The sequence below is a fragment of the Loxodonta africana genome, chromosome 4 (assembly GCF_030014295.1).
Source record: "Loxodonta africana isolate mLoxAfr1 chromosome 4, mLoxAfr1.hap2, whole genome shotgun sequence".
In the NCBI taxonomy this organism is placed as follows: Eukaryota; Metazoa; Chordata; class Mammalia; order Proboscidea; family Elephantidae; genus Loxodonta; species Loxodonta africana.
Window position 1 is genome coordinate 84,077,223 of NC_087345.1, and position 22,463 is coordinate 84,099,685.

General features: G+C 38.3%; 2 protein-coding genes across 2 annotated transcripts; both read right to left on the reverse strand.

The window, feature by feature from the left end:
- Window positions 1–374: 374 nt before the first annotated feature.
- Window positions 375–3,724, reverse strand: LOC135231316 (olfactory receptor 6C2-like). Its single transcript, XM_064285147.1, is given in 2 exon segments — window positions 375–1,345; window positions 3,577–3,724. Coding segments are annotated over 2 exon segments (1,119 nt in total).
- Window positions 3,725–20,204: 16,480 nt separating this feature from the next.
- On the reverse strand, window positions 20,205–21,074 carry LOC135231380 (olfactory receptor 6C2-like). Its single transcript, XM_064285253.1, has one exon. It carries the CDS (start codon window positions 21,072–21,074, stop codon window positions 20,205–20,207), a length of 870 nt encoding a protein of 289 aa, XP_064141323.1.
- Window positions 21,075–22,463: the final 1,389 nt, after the last annotated feature.

Consider the following 22,463-nt stretch of genomic DNA (forward strand, 5'->3'; position numbering starts at 1 on the left):
ACAACTGGGGTGTAGATATTGAAGTATTCCCAAGAGAGAAATAGTCTCTGGGCTTTTAGAATCCACATCATGAGTAGGTCATATAGCCAGAGATAAAACTTTTTATTTATTTACATTTCCTTTTTATGATACTGGGCATTTTGGGAATCTAGTCTCAGAAGCATGCATTAGTTAAAGAAACCATTCTGAATAAAATAAGTTTTAGAGAAGGAGAACTAAGTAGCTTGATTTTTGGCTTTATGATTATAAAAGGAAAATGTTGAGGAGAAAAGTTAGCTTGATGAATCTACAGAACAGATAGAAACCTTATGTTTGACAAATTCATGAAAGACACTCATGGGTCATTCAGATTTACTTAGCCTCAAAATAGTCTTTTACTTCTTTGTGAGAAATGTAATCCTTTTCATGATGTCTTTGAAAGCTTGTTTCACTTGTTTGTTTCTAAGTGTATAAATGAACGGGTTAAGCAAAGGAGCAACTGAAGTAGTGAGCACCGACACCACCTTACTAATGGCCACTCCTTCCTTTGCTGAAGGTTTGATATAGATGAACATGCAGCTGCCATAGGTGATGGAAACGACAATCATATGGTAAGAACAGATGGAAAAGGCCTTTTTCCTTAGTTGAGCAGAAGGGAATTTTAGGATGGTCTTAATGATGTACGTGTAGGAGAGGACTACACACACTAGGGTAATAATAAGCATCAGCACGGCAAAACTCAAAACAATTCTGTCCATAAATACTGTGTCTGAGCAGGTTATCTGGAGAATAGGAGATGTATCACAAGCAAAATGATCAATTACATTTGAGTCACAGAATTCCAGCTGGAGCCCTATGCCAAGTGGTGGGAGGATGATCAGTAGGCCAGCAACCCAACAGCCGAGAATGAGTGTAGTGCAGACTGTATTGTTCATGATGGTCGTGTATTGCAGGGGTTTGCAGGTGGCCACATAGCGATCATAGGACATGGCTGACAGAAGAAAAAATTCTGTTACTCCAAAGAGGACAAAAAAAAACAGTTGGGTGGCACAAGCATTATAGATAACAGTATTATCTCCAGTTGTCATAGCGTACAGGAATCTGGGAATACAGACAGAGGTGAATGAGACTTCTAAGAAAGAGAAATTTCACAGGAAAAAATACATAGCAGTTTTAAGATGGGAATCCAAAAGCGTGAGGGTGATGATTGTTAGGTTCCCCGTAACACTCAACATGTAGATGAGGAACAAAAATATAAAAAGCAGAACTTGTAGCTTTGGGTCGTTTGTCAATCCCAGAAGCATGAATGTTGTTATTGGCGATGATTTCTCATCACTGACTTTTGCCAAGTCAAGGGCAATTGGACCTGAAGGGAGAAATGCTGTAAGAAGCTAGCATGGAATCTGAATGCAAGATACAAAAAAGCCAGCTCACATACATTTTCTTATTTCACTTGATAATTAATTTGTTAATGTAGCAGTTCCTTTGGTCTCTGACTATACTTAGTCTTCACTTATCAACAAGCCTTTACGTGAAAGTCGGTGGTATGCAAAAATGGTGGAGGACCACAAAATGGAGGGTGACCACATCATTACATAACTGCCCAATTACATAATTATGTAACTGCCCAGTAACATCATTATGTAACTGCCAAACCACTGAGAATCATGGCGCAGCCAAGTTGACACAAATTAACTATCACAGCCAGTGTTACTCTCTCCTCATACTTCTATTTTGGTTATTGCCAGATGTACATCATTCATGCACAAAATAGTCAGACAGTAGATTATTACTATTGTCATAAATGTGAAATGTCAGATAATGAGACAGTCGATAAGTGAGGAGTAGGTGTAAGAGGTTTCTATTGGAAATATTTAAATATGTATCTTACGCTTACACTTCTTTGATCAGAAACCATGTTTATAAGATGTCAAAAAAACAAAACAAAACATGATTGATATGTCTTGAATGCAGTTTTTCAACCATGTTGCCTTGTTGGGCAGTTTTTATTTGTCCTTATCCTGAGAAAATAATCACAGTTTTGAAGCTTTTTTTTCCCTCCCATTCTCCTCTTTGCTTTTCTCCACTATATGGCTCCATTTTCAAAACCAAGCAAGATCTGTTAAATAATATTTTATATTGTTCATTTAATCTTGTTATGATTAATTCCAATGGCAGTACATTCATTTAAAAGGGTTAGTTCAGCTCTTTGCATTTCAGATTATCTCTAAGTAAGGAGAGAAAAAGTTTAAAATACAAAGATGTATCTTTGTTTTGCCTTTCTTGTATTTAAACAAATGACAACATTTCTAAGCCAGTGATGGCATTTGCTTGGACCGATGGTTTCTTGAAGGTGTACCTGGAAAATTTTACTAGGGCCTGAGAATAAACCCGATTAGTGCTGTTACGGCATTTTGGGCCACGGCCAGAGCCCAGAAGAACGGTCTGTGGTACTTGTCGTCTCTGCCAGACTGACTGACTCGGGTGGTCTGTTCAGCAGCACTCAGCCTTCGGAATCTGTCTTGGGCACATCTTAGTGGCTTCCCTTTTCAACACTTGCTGCTGCTTCTCTTCTCAAATCACCTCTCCTCATTAGTTTACCAGTCAGCCTTTTAGCTCTGCTGTTCATGTTCTCTGAGTTCTTGATATACGTAACTTGCTCATGCAACATCCAGCAACATACTCTGTCTTATGAGCTGAGTTTTATAAACAAATTTTGAAAAATCCACTTTTTCCTTAGCATTTACCACTGTCACTGTTTCCTACCAGTTTCATGCCTCCCTGCGTTCTACTTTTTACATTTTCTCAGGAATCCCATTAGGTGGGGGAGAGGAGGGCTTAGGAAGATATCCTCTCCTTGGTGGCAAAACTTGCCTTCAGTGAGATTCACATTGTGAACAGCTGCTCCCAAGTAACTGTCCTGTAATCTGGTAAATGCATTCTCACTGGGGATGCCATTAGTTAAAAACAACTTAACATATTGGATTATAATGTCTCCTCGTGGTTTGTTAGTGGGAATTGATTGCCAAATGAGCAATTTTAGGCATACCAGGTTTCTACCACGCAATTCTACCCAATGTGTGTGTTCCCTATTAAGAATAAAAAAGTGGATTAGGTTACCTTACTTCTATTGCTCGAGTGAATGATCAATATTCCTTCATTCAGAGAAGTATCTAATGAGCACGTATGATTTGCAGAGCATAATATCAGAGGCTGGAGATCCAAGCATGAACAAGTTGTTTGCTTAAGGAGCTTTCTCAGGCTTCTAGCGAGAGACAATACTTCATTTTAGTGCATGCTCAGTGACATCGTAAGATGAGAAAACAGTGAAAATGCAACTTTGGATTAGGGCAATAAGTACTCCACGCTTTTTCCTTGACAATCACTTTTAGTTATACTGGTAACTATTCATATTTCACTATCTTCACTCAGTTTCTCTTGGCTCTTTTTTGCCTAGTAAAGTTGGCAGTGTCAGCTGTTACCATAAACTGAGTTAGCAAGGTGGATTGCTCAGGGTTCGTAGACATGGTTATAGACCTGGAAACCCACCTCAGCTCATGAAATGGTTCACTGGAGAGGTGGCATCTTAAGGAGTACTTGCCAGAATGAGACTGTGATAGGCCAAACTGAGCGATCTGTCAGGCTTATTTCTGCACAGTAAATTCTGCCTGCCTGCCCGCCCGCCCGTCTGCCTGCCTCCTTTTAATTCCAGAGCACCTTCTGTCTTTGTAGTGGCCATTAGCATTCTCACTCCAGCCTTCCCTCTCCTAGGAAGTTCCTGGGCTTAAATATTATTATCTGCTTCCTCTAATCAAAACTCTTATTCTTTTATCATGATAGAAAACATCTGTGAACTCATTCACTTTAGTATTTGAATGGTTGCTAAATTAAAGTGTTAAATGCCTAAGAGTAACCTGGTAATCTTCATGGGATTTGTGTTTTAATCCCTGAAATTTATTAAATCAACACTACTGCTAATAATGTAGTTAAGTCTGTGATATCAGAACCTCTGGATATAAGACTGCTTCCTTTGGGCTTTTTTCTACCGGCAAGCTTACTGCTCTCTCTTACATTGGAAAAGTTTTTCAGGGAGCCTGAGAATTATTTGTGTATTTATTTTTTAGTTTGAATCCATTTTAACAATTTTATGAAATAATTTTTACTACCTTTCTCCCATAAGTAGTGTTTTCAATTAACGTAAACGAGCAGTCCTTGATGACTTAACCTATGCAAGGCTACCAGCTGTCGCTGCCACTTTCGGGACTACCAGAATGATTGAGGTTCAGGTTTCCTTCTTCATAGACCTCTTATTTAGTAAATTCTTTTATGTATTTCAGGCACTTTGACCTTGCTTATGTTTGAGCCAAACGTCATTCAGTCTGTATTTGGTATAGAGGATTCCCATGGACTGAGGTAGTTCAGGTTTCAGTAGTATCTGAATGTTCCCAACTCCTTTACCTACTAAAAAGTGGCAAAATGCTTCAGATAACAGACAGATAATAAGGCCAGGTAACCTATAGGATAACTTCTAATTCTGATGCTATATTTCTATGACACTAGAGGATATTAGGTGCCCCAGTGGTGCAGTGGTTAAGTGTTTGGCTGCTAACCAAAAAGTCAGCAGTTCGAATCCATCAGCCATTCTACTCTGTCCTACAGGGTCTCTATAAGTCAGAATAGACGTGATAGCAATGGGTTTGGTTTTGGTTTTTTAAAGGATATTATTTGGAAGATGAGTCTTTTCCACTGCCCTTCCTATTTTGTCCCTTAAGTAATATTAGTCTCCTCAGCTGATATTATGGTTGGTCCTTTCAAAGGACAAAATGATTATGACAGGAAAATTTGAATTTCAAGTTCATTCAGAATAACAGCTTATCAGAAATAACTGTTGACTCCCTTTCTGTGGTATTGGTTAGAATTAACTGAATTCCAAATTTTAAACTGATCTGTACTCAGCCTCTGCCTATGTTTAAAGAACATGAAAAAATGTGTCACGACAATTGCATACTTACTTTTCTGACTGTACTTCATCAGAGGTCCTTGATGAAACCACAACTTGAAGGGCAGCATGCTGGTGAGGAGGTTAGTATGTGCTCTTTCTCCATCTATCTCCACCCCCTGCTTCACCCTGTCCCCAAGCTGGTACACACACACACACACACACACGCGCGCCTTCTTACAAGCGAGTTTTACAACAGTTTTCACCTAGATTTTCATTGCTCCTAACATATTGAGTCCAGTGTCAGCCTCCTCTTCCCTCGCCAAGTCTAAAGTAGCACGTGATCCTAGATTTCCCAGGATTCTTTTAGGAAGAGAAGAAAAGAACAATACAGAGAAAAAGGAACTCCTCTCCCTGGCTTTGGCAGAGGGGTGCATCTGATCTTCTTGGCAGGGAGGCAGTATGACCTGCAAGTTCTATTAAGAGCAGCATTTCTTTTTTATGTTTAGCTTGTGACCCTTGCACAGGGAACATCTGAATGAACAACAAAATAGTCCTCAGTGACCTAGTTTCGAAAGTTACTAATGAATTGGCAGTGGAATCGACAATGCAAACACAGGTAGCAGTGAGAACAGTGTCCTCAGAGATGTTGAGGGTTTGATGTCATGTGAATTCCATTTACTCTTTTTTGTTGAATTATTGTATTTCTCCTAGGTTTGGATGTTTTGCTTGGCACTTAATATGTATTATCTACCTCTGATATAAATCTCATAGAAGTAAAAAAAAATTACCTTAATTTTACTGAAGAGGAAACTGAGGTGCAGAGAAGTGACCAGTCAGATGTCACATGGTGGTGTTCTAGGTTTTGAACAAAAGTTGATCTGAATACGAAGATCCTGCATCATCCTCCTCAGCACACGGGCTCCTTTTCCCAGTATTGAAGAGCACTACCAGTATTTACATTCAAGACTTGATGTTCATCTAGTGCAACCTGGCCCAAGTTTTCATCCTTTCCCCTCCCAGTTATCCCGTTTTCAAGTGGGCTGTGAAACTGCTTTTGGTATTTGAAGCAATAGAGAGTTTTGCATTCCAAGTACTGGAGAAAATGTTGCCTGATCCCAGGACATGTTTCATGTTTTTGTAAGGGTTATTACTTCCCAGTAAGCTTAAATCAAATATTTTCTTTGACATTCTCTGCTGTCCTTTCTGTGAACACTCCCCCTCCTGCTACTCATGTTGATCCTGCTCTTAAATGATGACGCTGGATCCCACAGGGCTGTTCCTGCTGCCCTCACTGAACCAGGTGTCTTAACTTTCTTTTTCTTTAAAATGTATTTTATTTTTCACAGCAGTTTTAAGTTTTCAGAAAAATTGTGAAGAAAGCACAAAGAGTTCTATGTCCTTTCTACCCCCTACTCACAGTTTCTTCTATTATTAACATCTCCTATTTGTTGGTACATTCCTTACAACTGATGAAACAATAATTGGCTAATCGGTTGCTGTTAAGTCATTTTGAAGTTATGGTGAACCCACATGTAAAGAGTAAAACTTTGCTTCATAGGGTTTTCATGGCTGTGACCATTTGGAAGCAAATCATCAGGCCTTTCTTCCAAGGAGCCTCTGGGCAGATTCGAACAGCCAACTTTTTAGCTAGTAGCCCTGTGTTTAACCATTTGCATCATCCGGCTACTCTGAGGAACGCTGTTGTTAGGTGCCGTCGAGTCGGTTCTGACTCATAGTGACCTTATGCACAACAGAACGAAACACTGCCTGGTCCTGAGCCATCCTCACAATCTTTGCTCTGCTTGAGCTCATTGTTGAAGCCACTGTGTCAATCCATATGGTTGAGGGTCTTCCTCTTTTCCGCTGACCCTGTACTCTACCAAGCATAATGTCCTTCTCCAGGGACTGATTCCTCCTGACAACATATCCAAAGTATGTAAGATGCAGTCTCGCCATCCTTGCCTCTAAGGAGCATTCTGGCCACACTTCTTCCAAGACGGATTTGTTCGTTCTTTTGGCAGCCCATGGTATATTCAATATTCTTCGCCAACACCACAATTCAAAGGCGTCAACTCTTCTTTGGTCTTCTTTATTCATTGTCCAGCTTTCACATGCATAGGATACAACTGAAAATACCATGGCTTGGGTCAGGCGCACCTTAGTCTTCAGGGTGACATCTTTGCTCTTCAACACTTTGAAGAGGTCCTTTGTGACAGATTTGCCCAATGCAATGCGTCTTTTGATTTCTTGACTGCTGTTTCCATGGCTGTTGATTGTCGATCCAAGTAAAATGAAATCCTTGACAATTTCAATCTTTTCTCCATTTATCATGATGCTGCTCATTGGTCCAGTTGTGAGGATTTTTGTTTTCTTTATGTTGAGGTTCAATCCATACTGAAGGCTGTGGTCTTCGATCTTCGTTAGTAAGTGCTTCAAGTCCTCTTCACTTTCAGCAAGCAAGGTTGTGTCATCTGCATAACATAGATTGTTAATGAGTCTTCCTCCAATCCTGATGCCCCGTTCTTCTTCATATAGTCCAGCTTCTCGGATTGGTTGTTCAGCATACAGATTAAATAGGTATGGTAAAAGAATACAACCCTGACGCACACCTGTCCTGACTTTAAACCAATCAGTATCCCCTGGTTCTGTCCGAACAACTTCCTCTTGATCTATGTAAAGGTTCCTCATGAGCACAATTAAGTGTTTTGGGATTCCCATTCTTCGCAGTGTTATCCACGGTTTGTTATGATTCACACAGTTGAATGCCTTTCCATAGTCAATAAAACAGAGGTAAACATCCTTCTGGTATTCTCTGCTTTCAGTCAGGATCGCTATTAATAGTTTATTATTAACTAAAATCCATAGCTTATGTTAAGGTTCACTCTTTGCATTGTACACTCCTGTGGTTTTTCACAAATGTAGTATGTCATTTGTCCACCATTACAGTGTCAGAAAGAATTGTTTCATCGCCCTAAAAATCACCTGTGTTGTATCTGTTTGTCCCTCTTCCTGAATCCCTGACAATCACTGATCTTTTCACTATAGTTTTGGCTTTTCTAGAATGTCTGTAGTGTGATAGATTGCTTTTGTGTGGCCTTTCTCACCATGGTCTTGTAACTCCCACCCAAGTGATTGGATGGGACTGAGAGATAGGGTAATTGTACCTCACCAAAGGGATTGGTTAGTTTCACCATCCTTTTGAGATCGAAATAAATAATCCCAGAGGTGGATGATCCTACCACCACCAAGGAAGAAGAGCCAGCTTATCCTTGGGATCCAGGATCCCTATTCTGAGAAGCTCCTGGAGGCAGGAGACCCAGAGAGACCAAGCTGTAACTCTGAAGATGGTGACAAAAGGTTGTAGGAGAGAATTGGCAGCAGGGCTTCCGGGCCCACAGAGAGAGAAAGCCGAATGCCTTTGAGCAGACGCTGAGCACCAGGGAAAGGAGTGCCTGCGAGCACAGCTGGGAAGAGGCTGTCCTGATTGAAGAATTGTATCCTGAGCATTTCTGAACCTGAATTGTAACCGGTTACTTCCCTAATAAACCCCATAATCGTGAATATTGTCTGTGAGTTCTGTGGCCATTGCAATGAATTACTGAACCCAGCAGAGAAGTAGAGTGTGCTGTGTGAGGGATGGTTGGTGTCAGAACTGGTAAAGATGATGAAGCGAGGAGGTGTGTCTGACCTCCACCTCATAGGCATGTACTGCTGAAGTTTTCAGCTTCATTTGTGTGTATCCAAATGTTTCCTTTACCTCTGAGTCCTATTCTTTCCCAAGCAGTTCCCCTACCATTGCATAAAAGACCTGTCTGGGTTGCACGTTTAAGTCGTGCTGAAACTGCAATCCTTTAAAGGATTTCTTTACAGCTGCTGGAAATGATTACTGATGTCCACCAAGGCTTTAAAATCCGTGCTTTCAGTTTACCCTTTTCTTTGAGCATACTCAAGGCCATTCATACAGCCATCTATCTCATAATTATTTTGATCACTATTATTGTTATAGAGGCATACATTAACCTATAAATACTGCTTTAGCTGGACTCCACAAATTTTGATATTTATCTTCTGGTTTTTGGTGTTTTCCAGAAATCTTTATGTTACTGATTTCAAACTTAATTTCATTTGGTCAGATGACATACTTTGTGTAATTTGAATCCATTTAAATTTATCGAGCCTGCTTTTATAGCCTTGAATATTATCTATCTTAGTAAATAGTCATTGAAAACTTTAGAAAAATTCTTTATATGTTGTTGAAATAAATGTCATTTTGATCATATATGTAGGTAGTGTTGTTCAAGTCCTTTGTATACTTAGTGAATTTCTGGGCACTGGTTTAATCAAAAAGAAGTCCTGGTGGCACAGTGGTTAAGTGCTCGGTTCTAATCAAAAGGCTGGCATTTGGAACCCACAAGCTACTTCACTGGAGAAAGATGTGACAGTCTGCTTCCGTAAAGATTATAGCCTTGGAAACCCTATGGGGCAGTTCTACTATGCCCTATAGGGTCACTGTGAGTTGGAACCCACTCAACACCAATGGGTGTGTTTGTTTGTTTTTGATTCAATCAATTATTGAGACAGGATTGTTGAAATTTTCGCCTACAGTTTTGGATTTTTTCTCTTTGCAGCTTTATCAGTTTTCGCTTCACCTATTTTGAAGCTCTGTTTTTATACACATAAGCATTTAGGTTATTTATGCCCTCTTGAAGAATCAACCTCTTTTTCAGCAAGAAATGACACTCTTTAAAAAAAAAAAATTTTTTATTCTTGTTGCTGTTGAGAATAGACACATCAAAACTCACCAAATCAACAGTTTCTACATGTATGATTCAGTGACATCGATTACATTCTTCAAGTTGTACAACCATTCTCGCCCTTCTTTTCTGAGTTGTTTCTCCCCAATTAGCATTAACTCAATGGCCCCCTAAATTCCCATCTCATCATTCGAGTTGGTGTTGTAAATCTTTATCCTGTTAATATTCATTGCTCTGAATCTGTTTTGTCTGAGGTTAATTTGGCCATTCAAATTTTAAAAAATAATTATAATTATATATTTTTCATTCTTTTACTTTTAACCTGTTTCTGTGTTTATATTTAAAGTTGCTTTCTCATGGGTAGAAAAGACTTACCTGTTTTTTTTTTTTTCCTCAATCTAATAATCTTTACCTTTTATGTGAGGTGTGGAGATCACTTACGTTAGAAGTGATTATTGATATGGTTGGGTTTGAATCTACTGTCTTACTATTAGTTTTCTGTTACTCCCATTTGTTCTTGGTTTCCTTTCTCTTCTTTCTTTTTGGTTAATTCCGTTTATTCCCTTTGTTGGCTTATTAACTATAACCCAGTGTTATGTTATATTTGTGTTTCTTTGGATTTACAGTCTACATATTAAACTTATCACAGTCTACCTTCAGCTAATGATGGGCCACTTTATATATAGTCAGAAAACTTGCAAATTTGACTTCTCTCTCTTCTCTCCTGGCCTTTGTGCGATTATTTTCATACACTTAACTTCTGTATATGTTATAAAACTCACAATATTTTATGTATTTGTGTGTGTGTGTGCGTAGGATTTAAACTCTCAATTATCATTTTAGATAATTTAAATATTAAGAAAATAATTCTCTTATATTTATTCAAGTTGTTACCTTTTCTGATGTTCATTCCTCTGGTACATGCATATGACTATCTGGTTGCAATTTATGTCTGAAGGACTTTCTTTAATTTAACATTTTTTGTAGAGTGTATTTACTGGTGATGAGTTATTTTAGCTTTTTCTCTTTTTGCAAAGTCTTTATTTCACCTTGAATTTTGAAAACCTTTTTTGCTGGATATAGAATTCTAAGCTGCTGTTCCTCCCTCTACCCATACTTTAAAGATGTTGCTCTGTAGTCTTCTGACTTGCATTTTTCTGTCAGGAAGTATGCTGCTGTTCTTTTTATATAATAGGTTTAAGTAACTTTATCATTCTATGCCTTTTTTGTGTGCTTAGGGTTTGTTGAGCTTTTCTGATCAGTAGATGTATTTTTCCACTGAATTTAAAATACTTTCACTCATTTCTTCAATTATTTTTTCTGTTCCTCCTGTCTTTCTTCTTTTAGGGGACCCCAATTATGCAATATATTGGGCTACTTGAATTTGTGTCATGGTTCCATAACATTCTGTTCATTATTTCTTTTTTCAATTTTTCTCGTGTGTTTCATTTTGGAGAGTTTCTATTGCTATTTCTCCCATTTCACTAATTTTTATTTCTGTAGCATCTTACTGACGTTAAACTCATCCAGTGTTTCTTTCTTTTATTTTTTTCCTCAGACAGTTTAGTTTTCATTTCTAGAAGGTTAGTTTGGATATTTTTAACAGTTTCCATGTTTTTACTTAACTTGCTTAACAGTTCTTTTAGCTTCTTCAACACATGGACTGCAGTTATAATTACTATTTTAATGTTCTTTCTTTTAATTATATCACCTGTCATTTTGGGGTCTGTTTGTATTGATTGATCGCCTCATTATAGGTTGTACTTTTCTACTTCCTTGCATGTTTGATAATTTTTTTACTACATATTACACATTATGTATTTTACCTTTTCAAAGTCTGGGTGTATTCCTGTAAAGATTCTTTAGCTTTGTCATTTAAGTCACTTGGAATTTTTGGTCCTTTCAGGTTTTGTGTTCGTCTGTGTTGGACTGGACCAGAGCAGTGCTTTTTCTAATGTTATCTGTCCCCCACCCCAATATCAAGGTAAAACCCTTCTGAATATTCTATCCAATACCACATAAATTAGGAGGTTTTTCCATTATGTTTGAGTGTGAACAGGGACTGTTTCCATTCCAGTGTGAGCTCAGAATGTTGTTCTTTGTAGTTCTTTTGGGTGGTTTTCTCTTCAACCAGATGTAATTTTCTTCCATACATAAGCTAATCAGAACTAATGAGGGTCACTCTAGATTACCAGATCTCTCTCTCTCTCTAATTCTCTGACTTCTCAGTACCCTTTTTTGTGACCTCCCGTCTCCTTTACCTTCCCTGGACTCCCACTTCCATCTCAACTCTAGTTGTTGAGAATGGTGAGGTCAACGTGGGTTCCTGATCCCTGCAGAATTGTTCCTCAGGGATCACTGTCCTTCATTTCCTGATGCCTAATATCTGGAAAACTATGATTTCATATATTTGGTTTGGATTTTTAGTAGTTAAAGCTATAACGGCATGTACAGTCCTTGTTATCCCATCTCAGTTTGTGCCATTCTCTTTTTATCCCATTTTTCCTGATATTAAAACATCTAAAGCTCTTCACTTTTGAAAATCATTGCAATAACTTGCTGCTCTGCTTATTTTAAATATTTCTGTAACTATTTCATTTCTTTGGTTACTTATGATTTATCTTCAAATATTGTCTCCTTTTACAATTATTTTTGTATAGTTTAAAAAAATTCATGTCCATTTTAAAGGTATTATAAGAATTATGATGATTTTTACACCCAAATGATCTTTAGAGTTATCCAGGTAGGTATTTGGCAGCAGCAAAGGCTTGCTTCCCCACCTTTTGAGATAAGGAATAGTCTTTGCTACCTGGAAGTGATGTTTGGAATTGGGTGTTGGTTGCAAGAATATCAAGGAAGGCCTGCAGAAAGAAATGACATAAGATCCACAAGCTTGCAATCTAGCTTAGATATCCCTTAAGCGCACATTAAATTTAAATCGTTAGAGATGGCCACAATACATTGCAGCTCCTCTCATAAAAGGTAGAGGGTGGAGTTGATTTTGATACATCTTGAATGTGTGCTGCTTTTAAGAATTGCTTTTACCAAGTAGCTGCTGACGTGAATTATTTTAGTGGAAATAAGGAATATGAGAACTGTGACATGGTTGTTTGTTTCTAAGTGAGCTGGAGAACTTGGAGAAGAAAAAATTATTGGCTCAGGATATTAAATTCTCAGCTCCAAGTAAGAGAAACAAATCAGAAAACCATGAGCTCCTTGAAAGAAACCCTTATCTCCTGTGGTTGCAGCTTTGAAACTGTTAGAAACCAACCTAGGTATAATTTTGTGAATGAGTTAATTTCAATACAAACTGAATTCACAACCTCCAGGGTGACTTATCTTAAAGTTATAACACTGATTGAGAATTAATGAGATCCAGAAATTGGGAGGGCACATACGGGTATATTCCTCTGAAGCTCCATATTCTGACCATCTCCCTTTGCCAGAAAAGCAGGCATTTATATCCTGCCTCAAGAGTTTATCTCCTTTTGCCTGAAAAAACTGCAATGACCCCTTTTGAGGTAGTTTTTTTTTTTTGCAGGAGAATACTGGATTTGTGTAAGACTCATTCCCACTTTATCTTATTGCTTAGAGCCCCATAACCAGACTCATGTCCCAACATATTCCAGAGCACTGAGTACACAGGGCAACCTGGGAGGAGATACCATAATACTCCAACAGAATTTCCAAGATTTCGATAATTTATATCAACAGAAGCTTGAGAAATATCTGTGTGAATGGATTATAAACTATTTGGGTCAGGAAAGATGAAAATTAATAGTGGATTGGGCTGAATTTACTGATATGAATGCTATACCCAGGGAATCTGTATTTCAACGAGTTATCTCAAATGTGAGGGAGTGGCTCTACTTGGACCCAAATGTGCCCTACACTGAATGAAATTGAGATTCCAGAACTTCCTTGTTATGCTGTAGAGGAAAGCATCCATGGATTTGGGAGATTGGGATATCTGAGTGGATTTATTATGTAAAACCTACTTACCTACTCTCTAACTATAGTCCCAGGAGAGTCCGGAGGACATTCCCTTCAACAGCCTTTGAAAAACAACTTGTTAAAGGAGGTCCCTGGCCTTTTGAAGTGTTCTTTGGCTATTCTATGAAGTCCAGGATAAAAATGGGAAATGATGCTATTAAAAGGGCTACCTGATTTCAGTGGGATAAAAGGGTCATGTAGTACAGGGGCCATGTAATAGTTAAACCTGAGAGATAGGTAAATTTGGTTAATATAATGGGCAGTAAAGCCAAGGTGATAATCAGGAAGGTTTGACCCACAGAGATCTCTGATGTTGATCAAATAATCAGATATCCCTGGATTTAAATAGGTGGACAGCCTACTAAAATGTTATCCTATTTGTGTAAGTTGAAAAGCTTTAGGTCTGATGGATTGAAGTCTGACTTGAATCATCCCAAACTGTCTTTAAACAATGCCTGAATTTTCTATTTATTAGTTAAATGGTCATAGGAATTAATCCACGATTCTAGAGGAATAGGTAGAAAGACAGAAGACAATATAGCAAGAGTAGGAGAAATGGGAATTTGAGCCACCTACTTGTTGTGCCTTAAAAACTATCTCAAAACAAGGCCAGAAAAGTCTGGCATGTAGGTATTGATCTATCAATTGCTTATTTTTTTTTTATACCTGCTAGTAAAGGCCACCAGAAAAACTGTGCTTTTAGCTGGCATGATCAGAAACATATCTTCACTATCTTATTTTGTTTTTATTGCTAGTTGCAGTTGAGTTGATTCTGACTCATGGTGTAAAGTAAAACTGGTCCATAGATTTGTCAAAGCTACGAGCTTTTAGAAGCAGATCACCAGGTCTTTCTTTTGGGGTGCCTCCAGTTGGGTCTGAACCACCAAACTTTTGTCTAGTAGTTGAGTGTTCAACCATTTGTGCCATCCAGGAACTCCTACATTAGGGGTATATTAAGTCTCCAGACTTGTAGCCTGCAGGGACCTTGTTTCTCTATCCTATAGGACATCATTCTGTTCTAATGCTTTGATGCTATAATGCTCTTTTGACCTGATAAGCAAGACATAGTGACTACCATAAAATTATAGGCATGTTAATGAGTTGAAAATAAAATCCTACCAAAATTTAAGGGCCTCCTCTCTCAATGAGATTTCTAGGGGTCCAGTGGTCTAGGATATGTCAAGATATTTCTTCCATGGTGCCAGGCAAATTGGTGTAGTGTGGCCAATGGGTCTCTTTTGATTTTGGAGGCAACATATGCCTTGCCTGAGTGTGGCATTCTCACCCATTTCCTGAATAACCCAAAGAGATGTCAGTTTTGAGTGCTGCCCAGAGCAGCAGAAGGGCTTTGCACTAGCTCCAGGTTGCCCTGCTGCTCTACCAATTAGACAGTATGTCTCTGCAGATCTTGTGTTGCTTGAAGTATCTTGTGATCTAGAGATGCTGTATGGATGCTTTGGTGGGGCCCTGTAGCTGAATCATAGTGTGAACCTTTAGGATTTTGGAACAAAGCTGTGCCATTATCTGCAGTTAATGATTCTTTTGAGAAACAGCTTCTTGTTTGCTACAGGGTCCTGACAGAAGCTAAATGGTTTACCATGAAACACCAAGTTACCATGCAACCTGACCTTATTAGTAATTACGTGTTTTTGACCCACTGAGCCATAAGGTTGGGTGTTCACACCGGTACTCCATCATCAAGAAACAGTGGTATATATGGGATTGGCCTTGTTTTGAGATTGTTCTTAAGGCACAAATAAGCTGCACAAGTAAGGGGCTCAGATTCCCATTTCTCCCACTCCTGGTCATTGCCTTCTGTCTTTCAAACTGTACTCTTAGGATCATGGATTAATTCCTATGATAAGCTGACTAATTAATAGAAATTTCAGGCATTATTTAAAGATGGTTTTGGATGAAACACTGAAATTACCTGAGCGTAAGCAGCTATAGTGTTGGCACGGAAGGGATGCGGTGAAAGGAAATCTTTGAGCCATGTACTCGGTTGGCCATTTTGCCTGGAAGGAGAGATGGTCGGATGTGTGCATCTATACTAATTCTTGGTTGGTGGCTAATTCATTGATTGTATATTGAGAGTTTTGGAAGAAAAAGAATTGATAACCGAGGAGACTAAGGTGAAGAGGTACGTGGTTTGACCTCTCAAACTTGACATAGAGTTGTGAATATATCTGCACCCCATGAAAATGCTTGCCAGAGAGGAAGTTCAGTAGAAAAAGAAATTGATAATTGTCAAGGCCAAAAGATTGAATTGTGTCCCCTCAAAATATCTGTCAATTTAGCTGGGCCATGAGTCCCAGTATTATGTGATTGTCCAGCATTTTATGTGATTTCCCTGTGTGTTGTAAATCCTATCACTATGACGAAATGCGATGGATTAGTGGCAGTTATACTGATGACATATGCAAGATAACATAGTGTCTTAAGCCAATCTCTTTGAGACATAAACGAGAAAAGTGAGCAGAGAGACAGGGGGACCTCATACCACCAAGAAAGCAGCACGGGAATAGGACAAGTCCTTTGGACCTGAGGTTCCTGCACTGAGATGCTCCCAGACCAAGGGAAGACTGATGACAAAGACCTTCCTCCAGAGCCATCAGAGAGCTAAAGCCTTCCCCTGGAGCTGGCACCCTGAATTCGGACTTCCAGCCTACTGGACTCTGAGAGAATAAACTTCTCTCTCTTAAAGTCAAATAATTATGGTATTTCTGTTATAGCAGCGCTAGATGACTAAGACAATAATCAAGGGGACCAGATTACTCATTTTGTGGGTAATTAGTTAGACTATTTCTCTTGCTACTCCTGTCTTCGCCCAAAGGGATTATAAAAAAAATAGGCATAGTGGCAGGGATGTGGCCAGTGCTTGAAATGGGCTCGTTAGAATCTCTCTCTGATTCTCTTACTCTGTCCCTATCCAGACTTCCACTTCCCCAGATTCTCCCCCCTTTTTTAAGCTCTAATTCTTCAATAAGTATTTTCTAAATGAATTGATGAAAGCATGATTGAGTATAGTTGATATTAATGAGTTAGCCTTCATTTATCAGCAATAAACAAACTGAAAATGCATCTGTGGATTTTTTCCCCCATATGAAACTTTTTAATGATTTATTAAACTATGTTTCCAAACCCAAAACTTCTTGTTCATCAGGAAATATGAGAGTTGTTAGAGGATTTATTTGAAATAATATTCTGGTATAACCCGAAAATTGCTAGTATTTTTTCTTTGTATTTCTAGAGCTTTGTCTATTGATCTTCAATTTAGAAAATGTCTATGGTGGTTTCTAGCACTCTTTAGTATGTTTCTTCTTCTTCTTTTTGCTGTGTTTGACTAAAAATTAATTTGAGCATGTTTAAAGGTCACTCCTCACCACCCATGGTCACAAATGCACACCCAAATTAGAGTAGAAAAGTGATTTCCGTTATTGCAGACACAATTTTAGAACATTGAGATTCTAAATGGGCTGGTTAGTGTCTCTTTTTCTGCTTCTCTTACCCTGTCCCTATCAGATTTCCACTTCTGCAGATCTTTCCACCTTTTTGTAAGCTCTCATTGTTCAATAAATATTTTAGTAGATAAATACTATAAATATTATCTACTCTATTACATTATGTTACTCTACTAAATTCTATTATTTACTCTAATAAATATCAGAGAACAAAGGTGATTTGAGTTGCTGCAGACAGCCAGTTTAGATCCCAAAGGGGAGTCTCAATGATCTAAATTGGCTGTCTGATGTAAAACAAATCACTTTTCTACTCTAATTTGGGTGTGCATTCATCAGGATGGTCAGGAATGAATTGTAAACATGCCCAAATTAAATCAAGTGCTGTAAAAAAAAAAAAAAAAACAGTATTTTATAATGACAAAATCATTTCATATACTACATTCACTAGTATCTAGACCAGAGCGTTACAGGGCAGGCATTCCTTAGAAGTTTCTAATTAAGGGAGAGGAGTGGTGGCTGAATGTGTTTGGGAATGCTGAGGTAAAGTTGCTCTCTAGAGCTCTGGATTTGGACATGGTAATGAAGAGGAGTTTTTTTTTTTTTTTTTTTCAAATTGGGAAAATATAATGGGTAAAAATTTGTACAGAGGATGCAAGTATGTAAAATGACTTTGGATAGGTGGTAGTTTTTGAGGGGAATCTCATTTCCCAGAATTTCAGTGCAGGCTATAAAACTTGTGTATTTCTACCCTAGATAATTAATACCTATTAGAAGGAGCTAAGCAGAGAAAGGAATTCTTGAGATGGTTTGTGGAATTATTAGAATAAGAGATGAGGTTTAAGGAGACGAGCAAGGACATTTTACAAAGATACTAGTGTTGAGATGTCAGAATTTAGATGGGAGTGGTGATACAAGGGAAAGAAACAAGGAATAAATGCAGAGACAATTTTGATAGATTTAGAAGTCTGAGATAATTATATACAGGGCATTTATATGTCAGAAATTATTTAGAGAATCCCAAACTATTGCTCTTTTGGAGATACAAGTAGAAGTGTTTTGTCAGTACATCCCCTTAGCTTAGTACATGAAAGGTATAATTTTTTTATAGCTGTTGGTAAAGTTAATGCTTATCCGTTAAAGATATTGTGAAAATTAGAACTAAAATGTGCACAACTCTCATCATCTTTGATGCCAAATAGATGTATATTGGGGTTCTATAGCTCTGTATTTTATCTCTTAGTAAGTTTTACTCCCCCTGAGTGATATGACACAGGGAAAGCAAAAAGAAATTCAAGTTACTGTAGAAAACTGTTGTCGATGTCCAGGCTAGGTGGCTAACTTTCATGAAGCTTCTACATTTGTAAGTTTGTTCCAAGGCATTCCTAGATGCAAGCACCATCACCTAACATGGAGACAAGAACTGGTTATTCGAATACCTAAATAGACCTGACATTACCTGTCATCATCTTAAAGTCTTGCTACTCAAATTGTGGCCATCAGACTGGTTGCAACAGCATCACGTGGGAGCTTAACAGAAATGCAAAGTCTCAAGTTCTACCTCAGGCAAACTGAATAAGAATCTGCATTTTAAGAAGGTTTTCAGGTGATTCTCAAAGAAAATATTTGAAGCACTGACCTAAAGTTTTTGTGAAATGTCTGTGGCACTGGGCTGGGACCATGAGGTGCTGGGTGCAGCAAATATTGAAATTCACAGGAATGGACCTTTACTCCAGGGGTTCAAATTTGTGGTGCACGGATATGGCATATTAGAATAGTATTTAAATTATACAGATGTATTAACATCTATCAGATTTGAGGAGAGAGATTGGGAAAGTTTGGAAGAAAAAGAATCTTTTTCCTTTGATTTATTCTGTTTCTTAAGGAAAAATATCCAGTCCCAGAACACTATCTTGGGAATGTGGGAGCTAACATTCTATTCCAATACTACGGCTTATTAACTTCAGTTTTGACTGTATGCATAATTAACACTAAAAAAAAAACTGTGTAGAGTTTGACGAGCTCTTTCACCTTGTTCTCAACCTTAATGTCCTTCATTCATAATAGAGGAAATGCCCTCATTCACCGGGGCTGTTAGGAGATCTATTCTGTACCACAGTCTAGACCTTTGAGCCCAGAGTTTGATATGTTAGACCGCAAATCCCAAGACTCTGGTGAGGATTTCAGAAATGATTATTCAAGCACTCAATGGATTATTTTTTCTTTTGGTGATGAAGACATTTCATTTGTCAAATGCACTGATATCTAGAAGATAGTCAAATAAGATCAACAACACTATTTGCTGTAAGTTACTTACTTAAAAAGGCCAAGAATATAAATTTAGGTCTTTATTGGCTTTTAGGCTTCTTCAATTATTCCTTTGCTTTCATTTTTCTGCTTTATGAATATTCTGAATTAAAAAGGAGATGTTTACGAAGGCCTTTCCTTGTTTTTTATCCTTTATAGAAAAGTTTTGATTTCCACTTTAGTAGAACAAAATAAGTGTGATGAAATATTTCCATCTTTATTCTTCTCTCTTGCTGACTATGGAGAAACCTAAAGCTTTGAGCTGTTTTACAGGGTCCCTGTAGCAGGATAGTTTGCATATAAAAAATAAGGAATAAATTAATTAACTCACCGATTTTTCTTTGGCAGTGCACTCTAGACCAGGAAAGAATCCTGAGATAATTTTTGTCCTGAAAAAGAAATGAATGGGCAGAAATAGAACTCAAATTTTTGGTGCTGTCTTTTTTGTGTTTCAGCTATAACGATGACAAGATCTCATGTGGACTTTGGAAATCTATTTTCCTGTCCGCTTATGACAATGAGTCATTATGAATGGTCTGTTTGAAATAAGACTGTAAAGCTTACGCCAGTCTGGGGTTCTATGAGTAATTAAAAAAAAAACAAAAAGCTTTAGTGGTTAATGAAACTGTACATTAGATTTGAATTAGAACACACAGTGAAAGAAGAAACAATTATATGTAAATATTATTGAAAACTTAAAATCTCCTAATGCTCTGAAAGAAATGCAATCTTTTTTAATGAGTCCTTGAAGGCTTGTTTGACTTGCTTGTTTCATAGAGTGTAAATGAAAAGGTTCATCAAAGGGATAAATGAGGTGTTGAGCAGTGATACCACCTTATTAAGGGCCACTCCTTCCTTTGCTGGTTTGATATAGATGAAGATGCAACTTCCATAGGTGAGGGAAACTACAATCACATGGGAAGAACAAGTAGAGAAAGCCTTTTTTCTTTGCTGAGTAGAAGGCAGTCTTAAGATGGTCTTGATTATGTATGTATAGGATACAATTACACACACTAGTGTGAATATGAGGGTTAGCACAGCCATGGTTAAAACAATATGTTCTACAAATTGTGTGTCTGAGCATACAATCTTCAGAAGAGGGGATGCATCACAGCCAAAATGGTCAATGAGATTGGAGTTACAGAAATCTAGCTGAACTCCCAGGCTAAGCGGTGGGAGTATGACAAGTAACCCAGTCAGCCAACAGCCAAGGACAAATATGGTGCACACCCTGTCATTCATGATGGTGGTGTAGTGCAGAGGCTTGCAGATGGCCACGTAGCGGTCATAGGACATGGTAGTTAGAAGAAAGAATTCTGCTGCCCCGACGAGGATGACAAAAAATAATTGGACTACACAAGCATTGTAGGTGACACTTTTGTCTCCAGTTGTCATGCTGTACAGGAATCTAGGAACACAGACAGTTGTAAATATTATTTCTAAGATGGAGAAATTGCAAAGGAAAAAGTACATGGGTGTTTTGAGGTGAACGTCCACCAGTGTGAGGAGGATAATGATTAGATTTCCAGCAACGGTGAAAATGTAGGTAAGAAACAGAAATACTGTTAGAAAAACTTGTAGTTGTGGGTCATCTGTTAGTCCTAGCAGGATGAATTTTGTTATTGCAGAACGATTTCTCATCAGTGATTTTAGTTATGTAATGAGCTTGTGTCTTAAATCACAAGCTTTGAATCTGGGGAATAGACTATAAAAACACTATTTCAATATGCTAGACGTAGAAAATTCAATCAAGACAGTAAAAGCACGTTTTTTTTTTCCTTTTACTTGATCATCAGCAATGTTGATGTAGAAGTGGCTGCACCCTGCTTCATTTCCCTGGACTCTGCTTTACCCAGGGCTTCAGAATGAGGTTCATGAAAAATATCCATCTGATTTCCCGTAGGATTTCACAGTCCACTGAGAGGAAGGCAGGCATCATGGTATCCCCAGTGGGGGCTGCATAAATATTGGCTAAATGGAAAAAAAATGATCTGTGTAAAAATTTCATTTCCCCATTTGTCAGGGCAGTGCATCAAGTTGTTCTCATACACTATGGTAATGTGTTCCCACCAGTGGCTTATCTGTACTATTTTTCATGCTTTGCGACCCTTGTTCTCTTCAAATAATGCCTGCTTAATCTTACTCACATCATACTAGACTTCACCGTTTGTCTGAACTGTGGCAGTGTCCCAGGGTTGTCACGAAATCCCGAGTCACATACTCCTAAAGAATTTCTTCTTCATGCTTCCTTCATGATAGCATGCTGAAATATTCCACTCTGTTTCTCTCCTATGCCTCTGCTTTGCCTCCTCTTCTGAATTTGCATTGTGTATAGGCTTCCTGATAAGAGATTTGTTGGAACTTAAAGGATTTAAGCAATAAGGTGATCTCCATGTGATGCCTAATATCCCACCCATCCCATACCATGCCTTCCGAACAAATAGGATGTTCTATGGTCTTTCCCAGAAAACACAGTCCTGTCTTAGACTTCCATAATCCTCACTGGGGACTTGCATTTTATGCATAGCTCTTTATGTACACAGTGCCTTCTGAGTCTGCCATCTGCATCCAAGATGGAAAGAGGTGGTAGAATCCACTTGGGAAAAAAGCTGACCTCTTTGCCATGATTCCTTTCTTCAAAGGCTCACCTTGCCCTTGGGAATATTACTAATCATGGTTGCCCCTATTACACTGCACATTTCTGCCCTTCAGCACTCTGGCCCAAGGATGGACTCTGACTCTGTGTTTAGTCCCCCAAAGAACAATTATCACCAGGCATTAATATTTAACAAGGATTATGTATGACATAAGGCTCCTGAGTGATGCATACGAAGCCAACTGAATGGAGCCATTCTACTCTGTAACACATGGGGTTGCCATTGAATTGACTTGATGGCTATGAACTTTTTCTTTCTTTTTTTGTGTATGACATGGAGAATATAATTTTACAATTAGGTATGGATATTCTTAAACCCAACCAAACCACTTGCCCTGGAGTTGATTCTGACTTGTGGTGACCCCATGTGTATT